A 23,421-nucleotide genomic window follows, 5' to 3' on the forward strand; every position below is an offset into this window, starting at 1 on the left:
AAATTTCATATTATGTGTACATCATGCATTCATGCTACGTTCACAATTTTAGCAAGTTTTCATTGTTTTTGTTGATATTTATTTTATCAGTGTTAAAATTTAACAGGATAACTATGAAATAAATCGATAACTATTCAACATATGGAGGAGGGGAATTTTTAGATTTTTGAAAGTATTTTTTATTGGCGGATATTTATTATCTTTTTATTATAACTGAATTCTGATTTAATATTATCTCCATTTTAACATTTTAAAAATGTCTAATGCTTTATTTAATTGTTTTCTAAGAAATTGTTTTTTAAGTAACAATCAGCCAATAAAATAACAAATAATCAATTATTAAAAGTTTGTATTGTTATTACAGTGAGAAAGAAAAAATTGAAAATAAAAAATTATTGACTGAAAAATATTAGTTTTTAAATAAAAATAATATTATAACTAATAAAATTTATTATTTTAGATCAATAAATATATTTTTATATATAATATTTAAATAATAAATTCTAAAATTTAAATATTAAATTTTTAATAATATAAAAATAAAATGTTGATTAATATTAATAAATAGTGCTGGTTTCTTAACATATATTCCTTTAAATAATGATGTATATGCATATTTTGTGAAATTAATATAGACCAGCCACCAAATGAAAAATAATTTGTACTACTTGAAGATCACCAATAATAATATGACTTGGCCAAACAAAGTTAATACGGTAGGCCAAATAATCTGAGTCTAATTAGTGTTATAAATGGCACAAAGAATATACTAGCATTTGTACTTACAAAAGTTTCAAACACTAACATAATTATATATAAAAAGAATTAAATCTATCTTGTTAAAATATTATATTTTGAATGAGCATATTTTTGTTGAAATCCATTTCTGATGGTTATAACTTATAACATAAATTCAATTCTTTCATTTTTACAGGAACAAATGATAGTTTATTCTAATGCAATAATGATGCCGTTTGCAAAACATCCTAATAGATAGTTAGATTAGATTTGGTGTCTATGTAATATATATATAGAAGGGAAATAACTCAACTTAGTTAACCTAAAACAGCATATAGTTCTTTAGCATACAAAGAATACAATTTGTGTGAATAAAATCCTGAATCTTGAGAGTATCTTTAGGGATATAGATAGTGATGAGAGGAAAGGGGGAAAGAAAAAATAAATAAAATAAAATAAGAAGCAAAAGAAGTCCAAGTTTCCACAAAAACAAATCTGAGTCCCACCCACTTAACAGTTGCCCCAAAAGCAATAACAAGAAGATTCAGAAGGCCATCACCAAAACCACTAATCCAACACTCACTCACTCACTTCATTCTTCATGCTAAATCCAAACCATGTCTGACCCTCCCACCACCCCATTGGCACCACCTCCAATCATACCTTCCCAACCCCACCACCCTCACCACCACCACCACCACCACCACCCTCCTCCTCACCTCCCCCTCATCCACCACTCCACCGCCACTCCACCACCCCCTTCTCCATCTCCCTCCTCCTCCACCTCCTTAGCCAGAGAATACCGCAAAGGAAACTGGACCATCCAAGAAACCCTCATCCTCATCACAGCCAAGAAACTCGACGACGAGCGCAGACTCAAAACCGCATCATCGTCGTCGTCGTCGTCATCAGCCTCTCCTGCATGCTCCACCACCCCAACAAGTAGAAGCAGCGGCGAGTTAAGGTGGAAGTGGGTTGAGAACTATTGCTGGAGCCATGGGTGTTTGAGGTCTCAGAATCAATGCAATGACAAATGGGACAACTTGCTCCGTGATTACAAGAAGGTTCGCGACTATGAATCCAAATCACAATCACAACAACCAAACTACGACGACAACAAAGACTTATTACCTTCTTATTGGACCCTCAACAAGCAACAGAGGAAAGAACACAACCTCCCTTCTAACATGGTCTTCGAAGTTTACCAAGCCATTTGCGAAGTTCTTCAAAGGAAACAAACTCAAACTCAACCTCAAAGAATAACCGCCGCAACTCCAACAACACCAATAACAACAATAACCACCCCACAACAAACTCAACCTCAACCTATCACAATAGTAACTTCACCACAACCACCGCCTCTTCTTCCACCTCCGCCTCCACCTGCACCGCCACCGCCGCCGCCACCACCACTACCCCCTCCTCCTCCTCCTCCTCCGCCGGCGCCACCTCAGGCTCCGACCAGCTCCACCACTCCGGTGGTTTCAGGTAATGCACAATGTGCTAACTGCTAACTCAGTGTCACTCATTACTCACAAAGCTTTCTTTCTTCTTCTTTTTTCTTTTTTTTTTTTTTCAAAAACATAATATTTTTGTTTAAAATTTATTATTATTTTTGGATGTTGTGTTGTGAGTGGGTTATCGGTCAAACTTGCAGGGTCTGAAAACCCTGCCACATTTAATGGGTCCCATTTTTCTAACTCTTCATCTTTTTTTTTTTTTCTAATACCGTACAACCGGTTCCACAATACTTAAAATACACCCGAAACCCTCTTCGTGATCTCTGACCGTTGGATCAATCCGTGGATTTTATCACACGGTGGGCGAGGACTGTTTTCGTGCCATTGGTGCTTTCTCACACCACGTTGCTTCACTGCACAAAGATTCTGCTTCTCATTAAAAAATATATATATTCAGGAAATTAGAAGTGTTATGCTTTTCTATATTTTAAAATTTTAATTTAATTTTTAGTTTCCAATAATTAAAATAAAATAAAAAAAAATTGAAAATAAAGGGTTATACAGTACAATCATGCAGACCAGTGTGTGAGAGGGTACCACCTCATGATTGTCATGGATTTTGTGGGCTGTCCAAGAAAATAGATTCTAAGTTGCTTAATCCCTCTGGGTGTAATCATTAACATAATCCTTAATCCTTAATGATAACAAAATCTCAAATCTAACTCCATAATTATAAAAATCTTGCTTTGTCAGTTTTCCACGTAGTCAATGCCAATGACCCAATGCCCAATACCATCGCATAATCCTACTCATGCAAATTAATTAATTCATCAATTCACATTTCACATTTTTTTTTAATTTCATGCTAGTTTAATTAATTGTTACATATTACATAGCATATGCTTCATTGTTTATTGTTTCATGATTCCATGCAATGTAATATGTTACAATTATTATTTGTTGGATAGGGAGGTCAGAATCATCATCAGGAACAGAAGAAGATAGTGATAATGATGATGATGGATCCGAAAGTAAGCGTAGGAAAGTGAAGAACCTTGGTTCAAGCATAATGCATAGTGCTTCAGTGCTAGCAAGGGCATTAAGGAGTTGTGAGGAGAAGAAGGAGAAGCGCCACCGTGAGATGATGGAGCTTGAGCAAAGGCGGATACAGATGGAAGAGGCTCGAAACGAGGTTCAACGGCAAGGCATCGCCACCATCGTCGCCGCCGTCACCAACCTCTCCGGTGCCATTCAATCACTCATCAATAATAATCCTGAACGCCATGGCCAAAGATAATGTGCATCCCATGACATATTATTATTAATTAATTAATTATTGCTTCAATTTTCTCTTGATTATTATTAGTTCATTATGTGATTCAAGAAAAAAAAAAGAATTATATATAATATTCATTGGCCATTATTCTTTTGCAACCAGCTATCTATCTTATTAGAATTCAGTATCCTCTATATGGATTGATTTTCACATGATTTATATGTCAGCTGGAGAGTGATGTTGCATCCTGTGGTATATGTTCCATTCTTTGATGGAGAAACCAGGATATAAGTATATAATTTTTCAATTCACTGGGACAAGCTAAGGTTGATCTTGTGATTGTTATGTATATAATTTTTATTTAATCAACGTCTTACATTATTTGTTTGTTTATCTCTTACATATTATGAAATAGGGTATTGGATATTGAATATGGGATATCCACTTTGTGGTGTTTGGTTTATATAAGTGAAAAAAATGTGTTTTTGCCTTTAAGAAGGATGATGGCCACTATATATCATAGTTGTGTAAAACTTGTATGGGATAATAATGTCAAATTCATTGAAAGGGGAAATAAAGAGATGTGTTACTTGATTTATTTTTGTTTTTTGCATTGATACATTTTCCCTTTTTCTTTTTTGTTTTTCTCATGGGCATTTCTCTAATAGAATAGCTTATATAGCTAGACTTATTTTCTTAGCTAGTGATATTTTTTTTCTCTAAGAGTACACTTTGCTTGGACTCCCTCTCTCCCTCTTAAAATTGTAGGAAAAATTATTATTGCATACCTTTTGTGGAATTTTTCTTTAATAAAAGATAACTATTTCTTTTTTTTATAAAGTATACTTTTAATATTAAATGTAAAAGATGTATAAAAAAAATATACATAAATGATTTATAAAAATTCATCAAAATTGTAGTGTATGCATTTTTATTTGAGAAGTGTTAGAAGTCAATTATAATTTATTGTTTTTGGTTATCATTTAGTCATGAACTTAATTCATTTGATTTTTAGTAATCTAACAACATATTTTATTTTATATTTTTAAATATTGATGATTAAATACAATAAATTCTAATGATTTTTTAATATTCTTCTTTTTACTTCTAATATTAATGATAAATGTAAGTTTCTTTATTAACCTCATTCCATGTAAAATTAAAATTTGACTTAATGTTTATTTCATGTGTGAATTCCACAGGTTTCGATTAGTTAAAGTAATTATGTATAAATGCGAATTAAATTAGTTTGTTGATATTAGGTTTAGTTTCTTAAAAGAAAAAATCGAGAGATTTTATGAAACTATTTTGATTTATAAAATTTAAAATTCTAACTGTGTATATATGTATATATACATATAGATACCTATAGATATTAAAGTGAATATTAACTAATGAAATTGTATATTCCATCTAAAAAGATGCATGGAGGGGTGTATATGGATTTTCAGTGGAATAGAATAGAATAGAATAAAGATAGCGAAGTGAGTGTGGTGGTGGGGATTCTTGAGACATAAATAGGCAAAGGGGGTATTGGAAGTAAATGAGAAAACAGAGCTAATGAGAAAAAAAAAATATTTGTACTTAAAAAGAAAGGAGTATATTGATAGATGGGTATTTTGGGAATGACAACATGCTTTTTAGGGGGTACCACGGAGTAGTGGAAGAGAGAGAGAGAGAGAGAGAGAGAGAGAGAGAGTGCTGACAAGTGAGGCAGAAGAGAGGGGGAGGGAAGGGAAGGAGGGGCAGAGAAGTGCTCATCCCATTCTGAGTCACAAGGGGCAGTCAAAGGGGGGAGGGGGGAGTCAATTTTTCTTTTGACCACATAGGACACTGACCCCACCACTTTTGCCCCCTTCCCTTGTTGTACCCTCACTTCATAAAACGCCAAAACCATGATAGAGTCTCCTCAATGATTCATCTGATATTCCCAAAATGCCCCTCCCCGTCCCATCTCTCTCCCCTCCCCTGCTTAGTACAGGGCTACAGACTGCCTTTCCAGGCATCTTTAACTCGCCAATCCTGCTACTTTATCACCGACACACCAATTTAATTACGCTCTTTCTCTACTCCTCTCAAAGGGATCAAGCCTCACTTCCACTAAGCATACTAATCAAAAGTAAAATTCGAATTCGACATCTCTAAAAGCGAAAATGAGAAAGGTTATTTTTTTTATGCATTAAAAAAATGTTGATTTCATTCCCTTCTATTTATTCTAGCTGACGAATTAAAAAAATACTATATTTTATATTAAAAAATACTACATAATTATTTTTTTAAAAATGTGCTTTTTAGTTAGTATTTATATAAGTTTTATTTTTTATAGTTAATATTCACGTAAGTTAAGAAATTTGATTGTACATTTATATATTTTTATATTAAATAAATTAAAATTCAAAAATTTAGTTAATAAAATAATATTACAATAATAAAAAATTTTATATTAAAAATAAGAAAAATAAAAAAAGGTCAAACGAACCAATATATGTCCGTTCGGCTCAAATTCGTTTAAATTGTGAATTATCTGAACCAAGCCAAAAAAAAAAAAAAAACTTATAAACAAGTAATATTTTTTTATCTCGATTCACCCATTTTTAACCGTAAACTAAGTCAACTCACTAGTTGATGACACATTTTGACGACTTTTTAGTTTTTACTAAGCTAACATCTTTTTACAAAATTAGACATTTTATTTTATTTTTAACTTTCAAGAATCTATTTTTCTAAATAAAAAGTTCTGTATTAATGTATATTAGGACGCTCATTCCTAAAAACTATTAAAAATTTCTTTAAAATTACTAATTAAAAAAGTGTTTTATATAAAAATATAAAATTTTAATTTTTAATATATTTACTGTATATTTATTAAAATAAATTTTTATTAATAGTAATTTTAAGGTTTAATTACTTTGTTGGTCATTATAGTTTTGCAAAATTTTCAATTAGGTCCCTATACTTTTTTTTCTTTTTAATTGGATTCCTACACCAAATTTTTTTGAGAAAAGGACAAATAGGTCCTTGACCTTTTGTTCCGTAGACATTTTTGTCCCTAACCATTGAAAAATACTTTTAATTCTCCCTGACCTTCACAAAACTTGGATGGATCAGTCCCGACGGAGACATTTGGACGAATCAGTCCCTGATAGAGGCATTTGGACGGAGGGACTGATCCGTCCAAATTTTGTGAAGGTCAGGAACTTAAAAGTATTTTTGAATGGTCAAGGACAAAAATGTCCGCGGGATAAAAGATTAGGGACCTATTTGTTCTTTTCTCAATTTTTTTTCAATTAGGTCCCTCTTGGTAGTAATTGACTTAATTGTATAGGGACCCAACTAAAAAAAAAAATTGGTGCATTGACTCAAATAAAAAAAAAAGTGTAGAGACTCAATTAAAAAAAAAATTAATGCAAGGACTCAATTAAAAGAAAAAAAAGATATAGAGACCTAATTAAAAACTTTACAAAACTATAAAGAACAACAGAATAATTAAACCTAATTTTAATATGTATCCTAATAAAATATACATTAGCTAAACTCAATATATTATAAATTCTTGTGCTTAAGTGTTTTTTTTTTTTTTTTGCCTTGTGCTATATAAGGTTTGGTTTAAAGTTTCGATTTGGCTGTCTTGTATTAGAGTATATTTTAAGAAAATAATAATAGAATTTTTTTAGTTTTTATATATTTAATAAATAAAAATATAAAAATAATTCTTTTAATATTATTTAATGAATATTTTTTTATAATATTGTTTAAATATGTCATTAAAATACATGTTAGTAAAGAATTTGGATTCTCTAAATTTTAGATTTTTATTTTAGAGGATAAAGTGAGATCTCTTACCGTTGAACGAATGTTTTTTCTTTCATGTTTTTTTTTGGTCCATTTATAAAATAAATAATAATAAATCATACTTTATTCTTTAAAATAAAATTTAAAATTTAAAAAATCTAAATCCCTGTATAAATGTCCTTAAAATTTAAACACTCACCTCCTTTGGTGATTTCAGTGTTATTAATGACGGGATCTATTTTTTCTTCTTTTCTTTGGTGATTTCAGTGTTATTAATAACGGAATCTATCATTAATTATGTATTAATATTTAATACTTTCACCTTTTTTATGAATAGGAGCTGTGCAAGTTAATAGTTATTGGTTAAAACTTAAAAAGTGACAGGAAATGAAGCAAATGCAGTGTTAGATGTAAGTACCCTCTACCCTCTTGTTCCTTGCTTGTTCCCATGGGCTCTTTTGGAAGAATATACTATAGTATACCCCGTTGTATTTATAATGCACCATTGCACCTTATGAAATCAATGTTCCTTGAATATGATATATCGTTTAAACCAATTAAATGTTGCTAATTTGAAAAATGAACAATACTCTAAATTATTTTTTGAATAAACTTTTAATATATTATTTTAGTTTTTAATAAATTTTGATTATTAAATTACTAAATTAGTTTCTAATATTTTATTAGACAAATAAAACATTAAAATCTGTAAACAAAATTTAAATCAATCACTCTACATAGAAGAACAATATTGATTTATTTCTGAAATAAAAATATATAACCTAATTTGATAATTAAAATTTATTAAAAATTTATTTAAAATATTACTTTTAAAGAATAATTAAATTAATGAAAATGATATGTAGAGCCTGGATGGAACTTATTCTTTGATCACTTGCTTCTCCCATAATAGTTTTTTTTTTTTCTTTTTTCTTTAGCCCAATAATTAATCCTAATGTTTATATATATTAGTAGTTCATTTCAATTTTGAAGGTGCTGAAACTGATAGGCATTGGAATGGAGGTGTGCTTCTTGTTGGAGGTACAGTAACAGGAGATAGAAGGAATGAGGTGCTATAAAAGAAGTTGCTAAAATTACAATTTTGCAATATTTGGACTTTGTTAGACTAACAATTTTAGATTGTGTTTCGTACAAAAATTGAGACAGAGAGAGAACGACTGAGATACTAAAACTAAATTAAATTTTTGTATTATATTTAATGTAAAATATATAAGATTAAATTATGTTTTAGTATTTTTTTTCAGTTTAACATAAATATAGATATAAAATAAAAATATTTATTAAAATATTTTTAATTATTAAAAAATATATTATTAACATTTCAATAATTTTAAAAATTTTAGTCTTTTATATTTTTTATTTTTCATAAATATTAAAAAGATTAAAATTTTATATTCTATAATTAAAATTTTAATTTTAATTTTTTATTATTAATCAAAATATTAAATCTCAATCCTTCAACTGCAATCCTAATCTCGGAAAATAAGCGCTATCTTATAGATTTGGTCCAGTTTGGATGACATGAATTTTAGTTTGAAGATTTGGTAGCTTTTCAGAAGACGGGACCTATGTTCAATCTAATAATTTTGCTACAATGTATGCGAGTCCTTACATAGATTTTTATATGCCACCTTATTTATGTGTTAATAAATAATATTATTCGGACTTCAAGAGAAAAATAAAATAAAAACAAATACAGTATTCACTTTGGGCCTACGCCGCCGTTGTCTTTTGAAAAATAATAATAATACCCAAGTACTGTACTTATAGTTTCTCGTTTGATTCTATAACTTAACTCATAAGGGAACTTTAACTATTTTAATTATTTTATTTCTTTAGACTACGTATAACTTCCAGTGGTCACATAAATTAAAAATAATTTTTAATTTTAATATCATCTCTGTCCATATATTATTTAATGTTTGAGGTAACTACCAAATCGGTACCCGGAAGATTCTGGCGCTGACAAAATGGTACCTGACTTTTGTTATTGACAAAATAGTCCCTAAAAGATTTTAAAATTTGACAAGCGTGTCCCCGAGCTCGCCGGAACAAATTTCCGGCAAGCACAATGCTGACATGGCCACCGTATTTTGGTGACCTGGCAAGCCACCTCCCAAACCCTAATTCCTCCTTCCCCAACGCAGACTTCCTTTCCTCTTCCTCCCCATCGCAGCCCACCCCCTACCCAACGCAACCCCCTCCCCCTCCCTCCCATCGCAACCCCCTTTTCTCTTCCTCCCCATCGCAGCCCTCTTCCTTCTCCCTTCCTCTCATATCATCTCATCTCATCTCATTTCTGCAATGAAGAAGAACAAAAATCTGATACCTCAAAATCACATCCCTTCACAGCATTCACAAACCAAAACGAGAATTTGAGAAGAAGAAGAAGAAAAAGAAGAAGAAGAAGGAATAATGGATCTAGCACTAGAGGAGCTGCAAGACGTTCTACCTCATAACCCTAACCCTAATTTTTCCTCTCTGATTCGCAATCCTCGCACACTCACTCTTCACACACCCATTTCTCACTCAGTTTCAGAACCCTTATCAGGACTCTTTCCAGGCTAACCATGAATGGACTCTTCTCCTCACAATCCAGTTCTGCTACCTTCTCTTCCTCTTCGCCTTCTCTCTCCTCTCCATCACCGCTGTCGTCTTCACCGTCGCTTCCCTCTACACCAACAAAGATGTCTCTTTTTTCTCCACCGTCTTCGCAATCTCCAAAGTCTTCAAGCGTTTTATTCATCACTTACCTCTGGGTCACGCTTTTGATGTTCATCTATAATTTTGTCTTCGTGATTTCCTTGGTTTTGCTTATTATAGCAATTGATATCCTTCTCTTCCTCTGCTGTTTTTTGCGGTTATTGTGAATGTGTTGGTCATTGTGAATCTGGATGTATGATCAAAAGAAAAGAAATTTGAGGGGTTTGTAACTGAATTTTTTTCTTCTTTTTCTATATGTGTCTTTATATGATTTGCGATGAGAGGAAGAGGGAAGGGGGCTGCGATGGAGAGGAAAAGGGAAGGGAGAGTGTGCGTTAGGGGGCTGTGATGGGGAGGAAGAGAAAAGGGGGTTGCGATGGAAGGGAGGGGGAGGGGGTTGCGTTGGGTAGAGGGTGGGCTGCAACGGGGAGGAAGAGGAAAGGGAAAAGGGAAGGGAGAGTGTGCGTTAGGGGGCTGCGATGGGGAGAAAGAGAAAAGGAGGTTGCAATGGGAGGGAGGAGGAGGGGGTTGCGTTGGGTAGGAGGTGGGCTGCGATGGGGAGGAAGAGGAAAGGGAGTCTGCGTTGGGGAAGGAGGAATTAGGGTTTGGGAGGTGGCTTGCCAGGTCACCAAAATACGGTGGCCATGTCAGCATTGTGCTTGCCGGAAATTTGTTCCGGCGAGCTCGGGGACACGCTTGTCAAATTTTAAAATCTTTTAGGGACTATTTTGTCAATAACAAAAGTCAGGTACCATTTTGTCAGCGCCAGAATCTTTCGGGTACCGATTTGGTAGTTACCTCTTAATGTTTAAGATTTACTTGTATCCCTTCTCATGTATTATGCACTATCATTATCAGTCTATCTATGGAGGCCTTAAATTCAAAAGAACAACAAAAACAAAGGGTAATTTTTTTTCTCTAAAGATTTGTAATTATATTATTTTGTAAAAAAAAATACATTATCCATTATAGAAACAAAACAAAAAAAAAGATTTTTTATTTTAATAAATACCAAATATAACAAAAGGAAATCGAACAGAAGAGATTGAGAATTTAAAAAAAAAATAAATACTCTACAACTTGAGTCATTTTTTGGTGAAATTTTTTTGTTATTTTCATAATTACTGTTTTCGCAACTTCTCACCTTTAAATACTTCCAAAATTTTTTATCTTTCACAATGCCCCATACAAAAATACAAAAAGGGTTATAAAAGATTGTCCTCTTCCAATGCCTCTACTTACTATTTGTCATAAATTCTATATTTTATACTATAACATTCACAAAAGAAGAAAAATACCAAATTTCAATAACGAGACCGCATTACACTAAGACGTGAAGAACTGTTTTGTTGTCATTTCTACATCTTGGGTACATTATTAAAGTATCTGAGAATCTCTAGTTGATCAAATTGAGTATAGATAATTTTTTACGGGTTGTTCTCTAAAGAAAATTTTTTACTTTGGATGGTAATTTTAACCTCAAATTGATTTCCAGAACGTTGAATTCGTCATCACTGTTGCTCAACTTGCACATGAAAAAATCACAAATCACCCAATATTTTGATGTCACATCGTACTACTTCCTCTTGTTCTAGGTCCATTCAAGTTTATCATCACCATCGTCGTTAAGTGGTAGAAAGAGAATTCACGAACTGATCTAAAAAAAACTGTTTTAACTAGCTTTTTATTCTATTTTCTATCCACTTTAAATAAATTATGTATTTAATTAATGTCTGTTGTTAGATTGTTGTTACTGAATTTAAAAAAATAATTTGAGGTAGTATAAATTACTAATTTAATTTTGATATACTATAAATATAAAATAATTTTATACATGCATTTAATTACATAATGCTATATTAATAAAAATAACTATATTTTATATTAATCGTATAAATAATCATTTAATAAAATAAATATAATTATATAACTATGTAAAATATTTTAACTGTGAGTGTATCAAAATTAATCTTATAAATCACATGGGTAACCGTAAGCAAGGAAAAGATCAAATGAAGCATAGAGCAAGTTAACATGATTTTCTAGTGTTGCTTTCGAAGTTAGTTAATTTGATATGGATTTGATAATGTATGCAACTATAAATGAATGCATGTTGAATCACATCACATCAAAAACTAAAAAGGTAGATGCATGCTAATAAAGGTGGATTGGGTTGGGTGCAGGTTGGCCCATATGACTTTGAGTTTACGTTGGCCCGGTAATAGTTAATCCACTGTCCACATGCACCTTTTGTCATCCTCCTATTTGTTCTCTGCTCTGGATTCATATAGTTATCTGTCACTTAAGTCTTAACCAAAAATAATTTTAAAAAACCAAATATTTTTTTTTCTCAAGCTAAACTGTAGCCATCCAATTCTATCGTCAGAAAATGATTATTTAACATAGTATAGGAAAAGTTTTAGGTATATCAAAAATATTAGTGTTCTAGTTATTTTAACTGTTAATCTGAATTATAAACAATATATATAATATATATTAATTAAAATTAACGATTAAAACAATTGAAACATCAATATTTTCAATATACCTGATAACTTTTCTATAGTATAAAACTTAATACAAAAAAAAAAAACCATAGTATAAAACTTTTGTTTCAAATATTTTCGATTCTTTAATTTATTAAATTTTATTTTTTTACCGCTTGAAAAAATTTTTTGTTTTATTTTTATTTGTTAATTTTTTCAGTTAGTTGGTTTTTTTGAGTAAAATATATTTTGCCTTTAAAATTTATTAAAATTTTTTATTTATATCAAATATATTTTATAATTTTTAAAAAAATTTAAAATTAATTTAATAATAATTTTATAAAAATAACTATAAACACAAGTACACTAAACTATTGTCATATATTATTGAATTAATTTTAATTATTTTAAAAATTTAGTTATGAGAGTATATTTGATATAAATTAAAAATTTTTAAAATAAAATTAAACTAAAATAAAATTTAAAAATATTTTAAATTTTTTTAACAAATTTTAATAATAAAAAATATAATTTAATTTTTTTTAATTCAAATAAAATTGATAATTAAAAATTATTAAATAATTTGACTAATTATAAAAAAAAAAACAATTTGACTAAATTTCACATTAATTTGACTGAAACTGAGTTCCATCTAATTGTCTAACTTTAATTTTATTCCAACAACCACGACTGTTCACAGTCACTGCCATCGTCCTTAACCCCAACTGCCGGAATTGCCATCAACCATGACCCATCACTGGCCTCCACCTCTAAATGTTACTGTGATCTAAAATCACCATACCTCACTACCAACACCAACATGAGCAACAACAACAGAATTAATCAAATGCATAAAAAAAAGATACCTCTAAACACATAACTTGAAAGAACGGATCGGATTGTTAAGGCAAAAGGGAAGGGCGAATAATGGAAGGATGCAAGACACGAAAAAGAGGTGGCGACTGAGACAAGAAAGGCGATGCAAAAAGGGAGAAGGAAGAGAAAGACGACGGTGAAGAAAGAAGGGTGCGACAAAGACAGAAGCAGATCTGTCGTCACCATTTGAAAAAATGTAGTAGCAAAAATAAAAAGTAAGCAAGCGATAGTGATGGTGACGTATGAAGGGGAGAGATGAGGCAACGGTATAATGGTGACAATGATGGTGGTAGCAACATTGGGAGGGGGAGAAGAAGACGCTGTTAGTTGGAGTTGTTACTTTGGAAGACAGAAAATGAGGGTTATAGGAAGAACAGGGTTTTGAGGTAAAATAAAAGGATTTGGATATTTTACTTTGATCTCTTATTTTTGAATATTTTATTTTTTATATTTTTTTTGGTTCTATTTATAAATAAATGGTGAAGAATTATATTTTATCTTTTAAGATAAAATTTAAAATTTAAAAGATCTAAATCTAAAATAAAAAGTCACTTATTGTTTATTATAAAAAAAAATTGAAAATAGTTAGAAAACAAAAAACTATTAGTTAAAAATGGTCAATATTTATTATTTTTAGTTTTATTTAATATATTTAATAATAAATAAATATTAAATAAGACAAATTTAAATTTATTATTTTTATTTTTTTAATATTATAAAAAAATTAACTGTAAAAGTTGAATATAAAATTTTAAATGTTAAAAAAAATTAAATTAAAAGTATTTGAAATTATTTTAAAGAATTTAAAAAATAATAAAGAAAAAATTATTTTTTATTTTTTGAATTTAATGCAACTGAAATTTATGAAATAGATAGAATCTTTCTAAAGATAAAAAAAATCTAACATCTTAATTATTTCACCTTGATAAATAAATTAGGAGTTTTGTAAATAACATCATGTATATCTAATGTATTAATCTATCTTTTTATTTATAAATAAGAAGAATAAATTTGAGATTAAGTAAGATGGTAAATATATTATACTAAAACTAAAATATTATAAGTTCAAATCTTGGAGTTGATAAAAATATTCTTGTATAAATTATACATAATAAATGGTAAACCAACTTCGAAGAAGAAGCCTAACCTATTAATAGGCACGTTGCCTAACGCACTTATTAATATACTTTTCTATAAATTAAAAATAGGTAATAATAACAAAGTTGAAAAGAGTTTTTTTTTTTTTGTTCTGTTAGTGGATTGGACAATCTTCAATTTTAGGTATACAACACATTCACACATTCCTCATACTTTTACCATATTTTTTCTTTAATTATAATCTCTAAGATTTAAATCCTAAACATTTACAAAAAAATATGCCATTTGAATTAAGACTTATTTATCCTTGAAATTTGAAAAGAGTTAAGATGGTAAAGTGTTCTTATTGGGGTCCATGATGAGAGGCTCAAGATTAGCGCTCCTACTTAATGTCAATATTGTCCAGTGAAAAAGATCACAGTGAGAAAAGTTTCAATCAGGTCCAAAGAAGGTCGAATCCGACCTAAGCACAAAAGCTAGGAGAAGTCTTACTATTTGAATCGGGTGCCATTTTTGAGTGAATGATGCATACCTAATTCAATTTTGGGAGCATGTTGGTTAACTCAAAGGGGTTCACGAATACGGGTAATGTGATTATCCATCTAAAGTCGATTAGACTTGATTATGGTCTAGTTTGGATAAACAATTTAATTAAACTCTTTTTTATAAAATAGTTTAAATAATAAATAGTTATTTAAAAGTAGTTTATAAATAAGTTATTTTGTATTTATATTTTAGTTTTAAAAGTACTTATTTTATAAAAATGTGATAAAAAGTAGTAGCATTATGAGAGAAGTCATTTTCTTTAACTTCTCTATAAACTCCTAAATAGCAGAAAGCTGCAATTTGATTTTGAAAATTGCACCAGATATTAATGCTACTACTTTTCATAAGTCAAAAGCTCAAAAAAATTACTTTTGAAATTTTTCAAACGGGCCCTATATTAGTTTTGGATCTAATGAGTAAGTAGATCAGATCCAATCTTAATTGGTTCGGATATTAATTATAAGATCGTCAGAACCCGAACCAATCTGATTAGTCGATTATTTTAATATTAATTAAAAATAAATAAAATTTAATAATATTGTTCCTGTTGTTAAAGGATCTGACCGAGGTATAACTCGTCGTAGAAGGGGAGATATCGTCCTGTCTTCTCTACGGATGAGTTATATGCCGGACTCCAAAGAACACCAGAAAGAGTGAGTACCTATAAAAGATACTCCGATGCTCAAATCAATAATAATTCAGAGAAGAGAGTGAGAATGACTTAAGTGAGTATTAGGTTTTCAGATGTTCTCTACTTTGACCTAATGTTACCTTATATAGACTAAATAGAGAATAAGTCTTTTGAATATACTCGGTTAGCAAATCATAAGCTATGGTTGTGGTGAGAATCAAAATGTGGTTATCGTGATATTCTCAGCATCTGTTTTGACTATTTCATTGAGTTGTTGATGATGACGTGTGATGAAGTCATCATATCGTTGTGTTGAGTGTTATCATGTTTTTAAGTTATGAGTCGAGTTAGAACTTCTTTGGGCCAAGATATAAGTTTCATTGGTCGAGTATAAGTAATGGATCAAGAGTTGTTCCCCGAATAATGAGTGGTAGTTATCGAGTAATACAGAATAGACTAGATTGTAATGGCCGAGTTAAAGATATAGCGACTGAATTATGTGTTGGTAATTTATGAGTCATGAAAATCTTAACGTTCTTTTGACCTAATTTTTGAATTATAGCTTGTAGCCGCCGAGTTATAGTGACCATATCATAGCCCCCAAGGTTGATCTGTTTATTTTTAAGAGAAGCAGGTTGACCTTTTATGAAAATCGAGTTATAACTCGGCAGGATATAGAAGAGATGTGGTTGTATTATAATTCAGCGATATGAGGATTAGCCCCCAAGATCAACTTAATAATCTTAAAAATAAAATTAGGCAAACTTGTCATTGGAAAAGGTGTTGCGTATATCAATATATTTTTGAACGAGCTTATAGGTGATTGTTTGTTGGACTGATGCCAACTTATAGGTATCGGTTTACTTTGACTGATTCTGACTTATAATTATCGATTTGTTTGAAGTGATTCCGACTTATAAGTGTCGGTTTGTTTGGATTGATCCAACTTATAGTTTCCAGTTTGTTAGACTGATACCGACTTATAACTGTCGGTTTGTTTTTCTACGCCAACTTTAATATTGGTTTGTCGTAGTATGTGAATTGTGTAAGAAAAACAGTAGCCGAAGTAAATGCATGCATAAAAATAAAGAATGATAAAGTTAAAAATAATGTACTATTTATTGAGGATTATCCTCTTAACATAGAAGGTATAACAACAATTAAAAATTTAACCTGATTTGGTACTTGTGAAAAAGGGCCGAGGATGTCTAGCCTCCACTTACTGAAGAGCCAGCTTACCTTTGATGTGTGTAATTGCTCGGTTGGGTTGTGAATGATTGGTGCGTGGTGTTGATGCAATCTTTTTGTAATGTAAGCCAATAGTCCCTACTCTTAGTATTTTGGATGCTAAGCTTCTGCCTCCGATTTGTGTGCCACATATGCCTTCGTAGACTTCGTCCATCACGAGGTTAGCATCTTCTTTATTTAGGTATTTTAATAAAGGTCATGTGAAGCTGCGTTTGTATAGCTGGGCTCCTATCATTATAAAGAAGTTGGATCTCCTTTTGAATTGTCTTTTGTCTGTGATAATCTTGGGTATCATTCCTGTTTGTAAATATTGTATAAATGGTATTCGCCAATGTTCTTCCTGGAAAATACTCAAAACATTTGTTAATATAATACTTGGCTCGTCCAGTGTTAGTTGTGATAAGTTCGGGTGATGGGTTAAACTTCTGGTAGTTGCAAGTTTTGATAGAATACTAGCTCGGCAATTTTTTCCCACGGTATGTGGCATATTTTGAATTTTGAAAAGTGAGATATAAGATTTGTTGTAATTGAATTATATTTTTCTAATAGTGTATCTTTTACCTGAAAGATACCTGTTAATTGTTGGACTACTAATAAAGAGTCGCATTTGATGTTGAGGCATGTGATTCCAAGGGTATGAGCTAATTTTAGGCCAGCTATAAGTGCTTCATATTCTGCTTGGTTGTTGCTTGCATGGAAGGTGAATTGTAGAGATTATTCTATAGCCAGTCCTTTGTTATTTTCGACTAATATGCTGAATCCAGAGCCTTGTATGTTTGAAGATCCGTCAATGTATAACGTCCATACCTCGTTACATGAGGGGTGCTCGTCAACTGTAAGTTTTGTGATGAAGTCGACCAATGCTTGTGACTTGATGGCTCCTTGGGCTTGGTATTGAATGTCATACTCCGAGAGCTCTATAGAGCATTTAATTAGTCTTCCAACAAGTTTAAGTCGTGTTAGAATTTTTCTAAGAGGGCGTTCTGTCCGTACTATGATGTTATGGCTCTGAAAGTAGTATCTTAGGCGTCTTGCTGTTATAACAAGAGCCAGGGCTAGCTTTTCTAGCTTTGAGTATCTCAATTCGGCATGTTGAAGTGATTTACTGATGAAGTATACTAGTTGTTGCTGCTTACCTGTTTCTGTTACCAAAATAGAACTAATGGCATAGTTAGTAATAGATAAATATAGGTATAGAGGTTTACCATGCTCTGGCTTCTGGAGTATTAGTAGCGAGGATATTATGTCCTTTAGCTCCGTGAATGCCTGTTCGCATTCTTCTGACCATATGAATTCTTTTTGCTTATGTAATGTTTTGAAGAAGTAGTGTGAATGGTGTACAATCCAAGATAGGAAGCGTGATAGTGCTGCTAAACAGCCGATTAGTTGTTTAACCTCTTTAATGGATTTAGGTCTCCTCATTTCCAGTATATCCTTACATTTTTTTGGATTTGCTTTTATACCTAGGCAGGTTAGCATAAAGCCGAGGAACTTACCGTCATGAACTCTAAAAAGCACATTTTTCTGGGTTTAGTTTCATGTTGTATAGGCGGAGTTGCTGGAAGATTTCTTTGAGATCGTTGATATGATTGCTGCTGGACTTAGTCTTTACTACCATATCGTCTACGTATACCTCTATATTTCGTCCGATTTGGTTAGCAAAAATTTTGTCCATTAGCCTTTGGTAAGTTGCATATGCATTTTTGAGTCCAAATGGCATAACCCTATAAAAAAAATTACCATGATCAGTAATGAAGGCGGTCTTATCCTGGTCGGCCGAATACATAAGTATTTGGTTATAACCGGAATAAGCATCCATGCAACTTAAACATTGAAAACCAGATGAGCTATCAACTAATTTTTCAATACAAGGTAGAGGATATGCATCCTTTGGGCATGCTTTGTTGAGATCGGTATAGTCCACGCACATTCTCCACTTATCATCATATTTTTTTTACCATAACCACGTTAGCTAACCAGCTTGTAAACCTTAATTCCTTTATGAACCCAGCATTGAGTAGCTTCTAGGCCTCTTATAGAGATGGTTTCTTTTTGTTTGTGCCGAGGTGACGTTTCTTCCGAGCTATAGGTCGGATTGCTGGGTTGATTGCAAGTTTATGACATATGACATTTGGATCAATGCTCGGCATGTCTACTGGGGTCTAGTCAAATAGGTTGGTATTTTGTTGTAGCAGTGTGATGAGTTGTTCCTTCTCTTGTCCTTGTAATGCATCTCCGATGTAGGTATGCTTGTCTTTGCTGGCTGTTAGTTTTATTTTTGTTAGGGTGTCTATAGGCATGGGTCGGTCTTGTAGGTTTGTTCGAGGATCTAGGTCCACTAGGGTAGGTAGACTCTCCGAGTTATAGACTGCTTGTACGTACTGTTGGTCGGCTTGTTTTGAGTGGTTTGCCTTAAGGCTTGCATTATAACATTGTCTGGCCTCTTGCTGGTCGGCGTGGATGGTGACAATTTTGCTATCTTGCAAAGGAAACATAACACACAAGTGTATGGTGGAAACAATAGTAGAAAAATCATTTAAAGAAGGTCTACCTAAAATGATGTTATACGGTCTTTGGCAGTCCACTACCAAGAACTGAATGTCTAGGGTCTTACAATCAGGATAATTGCCTAGTGTTGTTTGTAACCATATATAACTTCAGATTGGAACATGTAAGACCCAGAATTTTCGAAAAATATTATTATGAGTCAATTCCAATTTATATATTTATTAGAAACTTTATTTTTAGAAATTATTTTATTAAAATTAATTAAATCAAGTTTTGATAATTAAATTAAAAATTTTACTTAATCTCATAATTATTAAATAATTTTCTATATTTAAATTATACAACTTAACAGTTGTAAAAGAATAAAAATTTTATATGATTTAGTTTAAATAATTGAGATTTTAGAATTTAATACTTTAATTTTTATAAACAAAGAAAATAAATTATATTATCTTTAATTTTAAATTAGAATACTTGATTAAAAGCTAATTAGCAAATTGATAATTAAGTAATATTTTTAAAGTAATTTTAAGGGATTAAATTATATTTTAAATTTATACATTATACCCTAATTTTATTAAAGTAACCCTAATCTACTAACCCTAAATTTCCAAATTAAAACCCGCTAACCCTAACCCCTCACCGCTACTCACACTCACCGCCTCACCTTCGCTCACTCACTTACACAGTCAGAGGAAAAAAAGAAAGAAAGCAAAGAAAGAAATACTACAACAAATAAGAGTTTTCTCAACGGTAAAAAACTATTGCCATAGATAAAAAAACCGTTCTAAAAATTTTAGGCAACACTTTGGCAACGGTTTTTGACCTGTGGTATATGCGGCCATTACCAATGCTCATAGGCAACGGTTTTTTACCTAAGGCAACGACAACCAAAAACCGTTGCCATAGTTGATGACATAGACAATGGTTTTGACAAAAAATTTTAAAGAACGGTTTAGAACCATTACTGGATAGGTAACGATTTAGAACCATTCTCTTGCATGATGTGATAGTTTAAAACCATAACTGAATAGGCAACGGTTTTAAGCTGTTGTAATTTTGTTATTCACAAAGACAACGGTTTAAAAGGGTTGCCTTTGGTGTTGTTTTTTTTTTTTTTTTGCAACAGTTTCAATACTATTGTCATTTTGTAGCTGCCTTTGACAACGGTTTTAATACCATTGTCTTTTGTGAATTTTGATAATGGTTTTTAGTAATTATATAATTCTTTATCTACAATAGTTTTCTCATGTTGCATTGAAATTAGTTCCAACTATTTTTTTAATTTAGTGTCAATAAATAACCTTAATTATTTGAATTAAATTACTAAAAAAACTAATTGAACATTTACCATAAAAAATAAACAATTATATACTTAGTGAACAAAAAAAATCCAGATTCAGTATAGTTTTATCAGTTTTGGTTACAAGTAATTCCAAATATTTTCTGATTACACCAAGATAAGCTTTAGAAACGCCAACATTATAAAGGAATTCAATCTTCCTCTAAAGAGTTTTATCAATGCTGGCAGCGAAAATTTCTGCGAAGCGAGAAAGAATTATCCCAATAGTTTCTCTATCCAAGCGCATATTTTCAAAAAACAGAACCTGCAAACAAGGAACACAAGCTTCTTAACTGGGAAAAAAATGAAGCATTTTGAATCAGTAGGATACAAAACTAAAGAACAATGGCATACATATAACACATGACTGTACAAAATAGAGAAATACCTGTAGAAAATCTCTGGACTTCCGCAATAGTAGCTGTTGGCTTCTAGCAATAACCCTGTCTAACTTATTTCTCTTGACTCCAAGATCAACCAACTGATCCACCATCGACTTCAGCTTGCCAGTGGAACAACCCAATAGATAAGGTTGGCCTTTGGTCGCACAGTCTATACATATCTTTCTAACCTATAATAAAGCATTCCTTTTGTTTCTAGTCTAGTAATTTAACAAAATAATTTTTCTAGTCATACTAATGAAACATATCTACCTTAACTACCTACCAACTCATCCATAAAAAAAAGTATCACTAGCATCAATAGATATAAGCACATAGGTACTTAACAAATTCAATTCTTAATAAGGCATCAAAAGAATCAAGCAACCATAGTGTAGTTATTTTTAAGCATGAATTTGCCTTCAACTTAAATTAGGATTGTTGGATGTGTTTAGACATAGGAAAACCTTAAATCCTCAATATAATCTTTTTAAAGTGTATTTATTTTCAAGCATGAATTTGCCTTCAACTTGAAGAGAGGAAGGAGAAGCTCGTCACGGCTGCTGCTCCGCCGCCGTCGCGTTGCCACTGTTGTGTCGTCGTCAAGCTCAAACCGAAGAGAGGAAGGCATGGAGGCAAAGAGAGGAATGCGGAGGCGGAGCCGTTCGCCGCTGTTGTACCTCCATCGCCAACAATTCGTTGTAGCTGAAGCTCGTCACTGCTGCTGTGTCATTGCCGAGGAGCTTGAAGAGAGATAGGAAGGCTGCGAGGCAGCTGTTGTGCTCGCCACCACCGTCTGTGGAGCCACGATGGAGTGTCGCCGTCGTCAATGGTGGAGTGGGCTTCACAGAAAGAGAGAGAGAGAAATTCCTGACAGGGGAGAGCTTCTGCTCCCGTTCAGCTTGTTGGAAATCATCACTGGAGCTACAGCTGCTCCGTTCCTTGGTTCTTTTCTGAGTACAGTAAGCTATCTTGCTTCGAAAACCTCTTTTATCTCTTTTTCTTTATATATTACTGAGGTTTCTACGGCGTTTTTGCAACAGGGCTGAATTACGGTGATTGCATGTCATGTTTATAGTTGTCGATGTCGCTGCAAAGATGAAATAAAGTTGTGATTGTGGCTGCTTTTGCTGCAGGCCGAGAGAAAAAGGTGTTTTGCGCATTTTATAGCTTTCGGATTTCGACTATTCGAGGTAGGGGCGCTTTTCTTAAACTTATTTTACTGTCAAGAGTTGTTACAAGTCGATATTAATGCGAAAGGTATATTTTTGTAATTTCATAAGTTTTATGGATTGGTTTGAGATGTTCTGGATGATTGTAATTGTTTGTGGTTGAATTATTGATCATTTGAAAAAATTGAATAATTTGGGTTATTGAATAATTTTTGTTAAATTGGCGGTTGTCGAATTGGTTTTCTTGAGATTTGGAAATGTTTTGATATTGGAAATGAGTTTGAGTTATTGAAAAGAGTTTGAGACATTGGATTTGGATTGTTGATTTATCGAAAATGATTTTTGGTGAATTGAAAATGATTTGAGATATAGAAATTGGTTTGATTTTGGAAATGATTTAAAGGAGTTTGAGGAATGTTTGGATGGAACCCGAAAAGGGTGGTAGAGTCTGAGTTTTAGAAGGGATACTGTCAAAATTTTATAAAAATTAGAGATTTTATTTGGATGGTTATTTAAAAATATTTGGATTTAAGGGTCATAAGGCTTGATTTTGAGTTATTAAGAAAATAATTATGTTTTGAGTTTGAAATTATCGATGGATGCAATAGGAGGAATGATGGTGATTAAATTTGAATGAAGGATAATGAGGATTGATTTTAAAGTATGATTTTTAAATAAATTGAATGATATTGATGAATGATGATTGACATATTCATATGGCATATGTATTTGGAATATTTGAGACATTGTTGACTGATGAGAGAAACTTTTGCGTGGTCTAGAAATTTGCGGATAAATCCTCGTTGCAAGTATAGTTTCTAAACCTTCAAAAGTCCTTTCATACAAACGTTTTGGTTGTCACAAGTAACAAACCCCTTAAAAATTGATAACCGAAGTATTCAAACCTCGGGTCGTCTTCTCAAGGAACTGCAGGGAAGTATGTTCTTATTATTGGTTATGGAGATTGTAGAATTGGGGGTTTTAAGAATGAGGGACAAATATGATAATTGATTTAAATAGCAATTAAAATAAATAAACAAATACTGTAAAGCAAGCTTTTGGCAAGGTATGAGAAATTGGAAGTCCAGGCTTAGTTATTCTTATCAACAACAATGAAAGTCGAATCTTAATTCCACTTAGTCAA

General features: G+C 31.7%; 1 protein-coding gene across 1 annotated transcript; it reads left to right on the top strand.

Annotated features, from left to right (window-relative positions):
- The first annotated feature begins 943 nt into the window (after nt 1-943).
- On the top strand, nt 944-4,291 carry LOC112779862 (uncharacterized). The gene is made up of 2 exons (XM_025824214.3): nt 944-2,226; nt 3,167-4,291. The coding sequence occupies exons 1-2, from the start codon at nt 1,356-1,358 to the stop codon at nt 3,493-3,495; spliced, it is 1,200 nt and encodes a 399-aa protein (XP_025679999.1). The 5' UTR covers nt 944-1,355; the 3' UTR covers nt 3,496-4,291.
- Nucleotides 4,292-23,421: the final 19,130 nt, after the last annotated feature.

Source organism: Arachis hypogaea, chromosome 19 (genome assembly GCF_003086295.3).
Source record: "Arachis hypogaea cultivar Tifrunner chromosome 19, arahy.Tifrunner.gnm2.J5K5, whole genome shotgun sequence".
Lineage (NCBI taxonomy): Eukaryota > Viridiplantae > Streptophyta > Magnoliopsida > Fabales > Fabaceae > Arachis > Arachis hypogaea.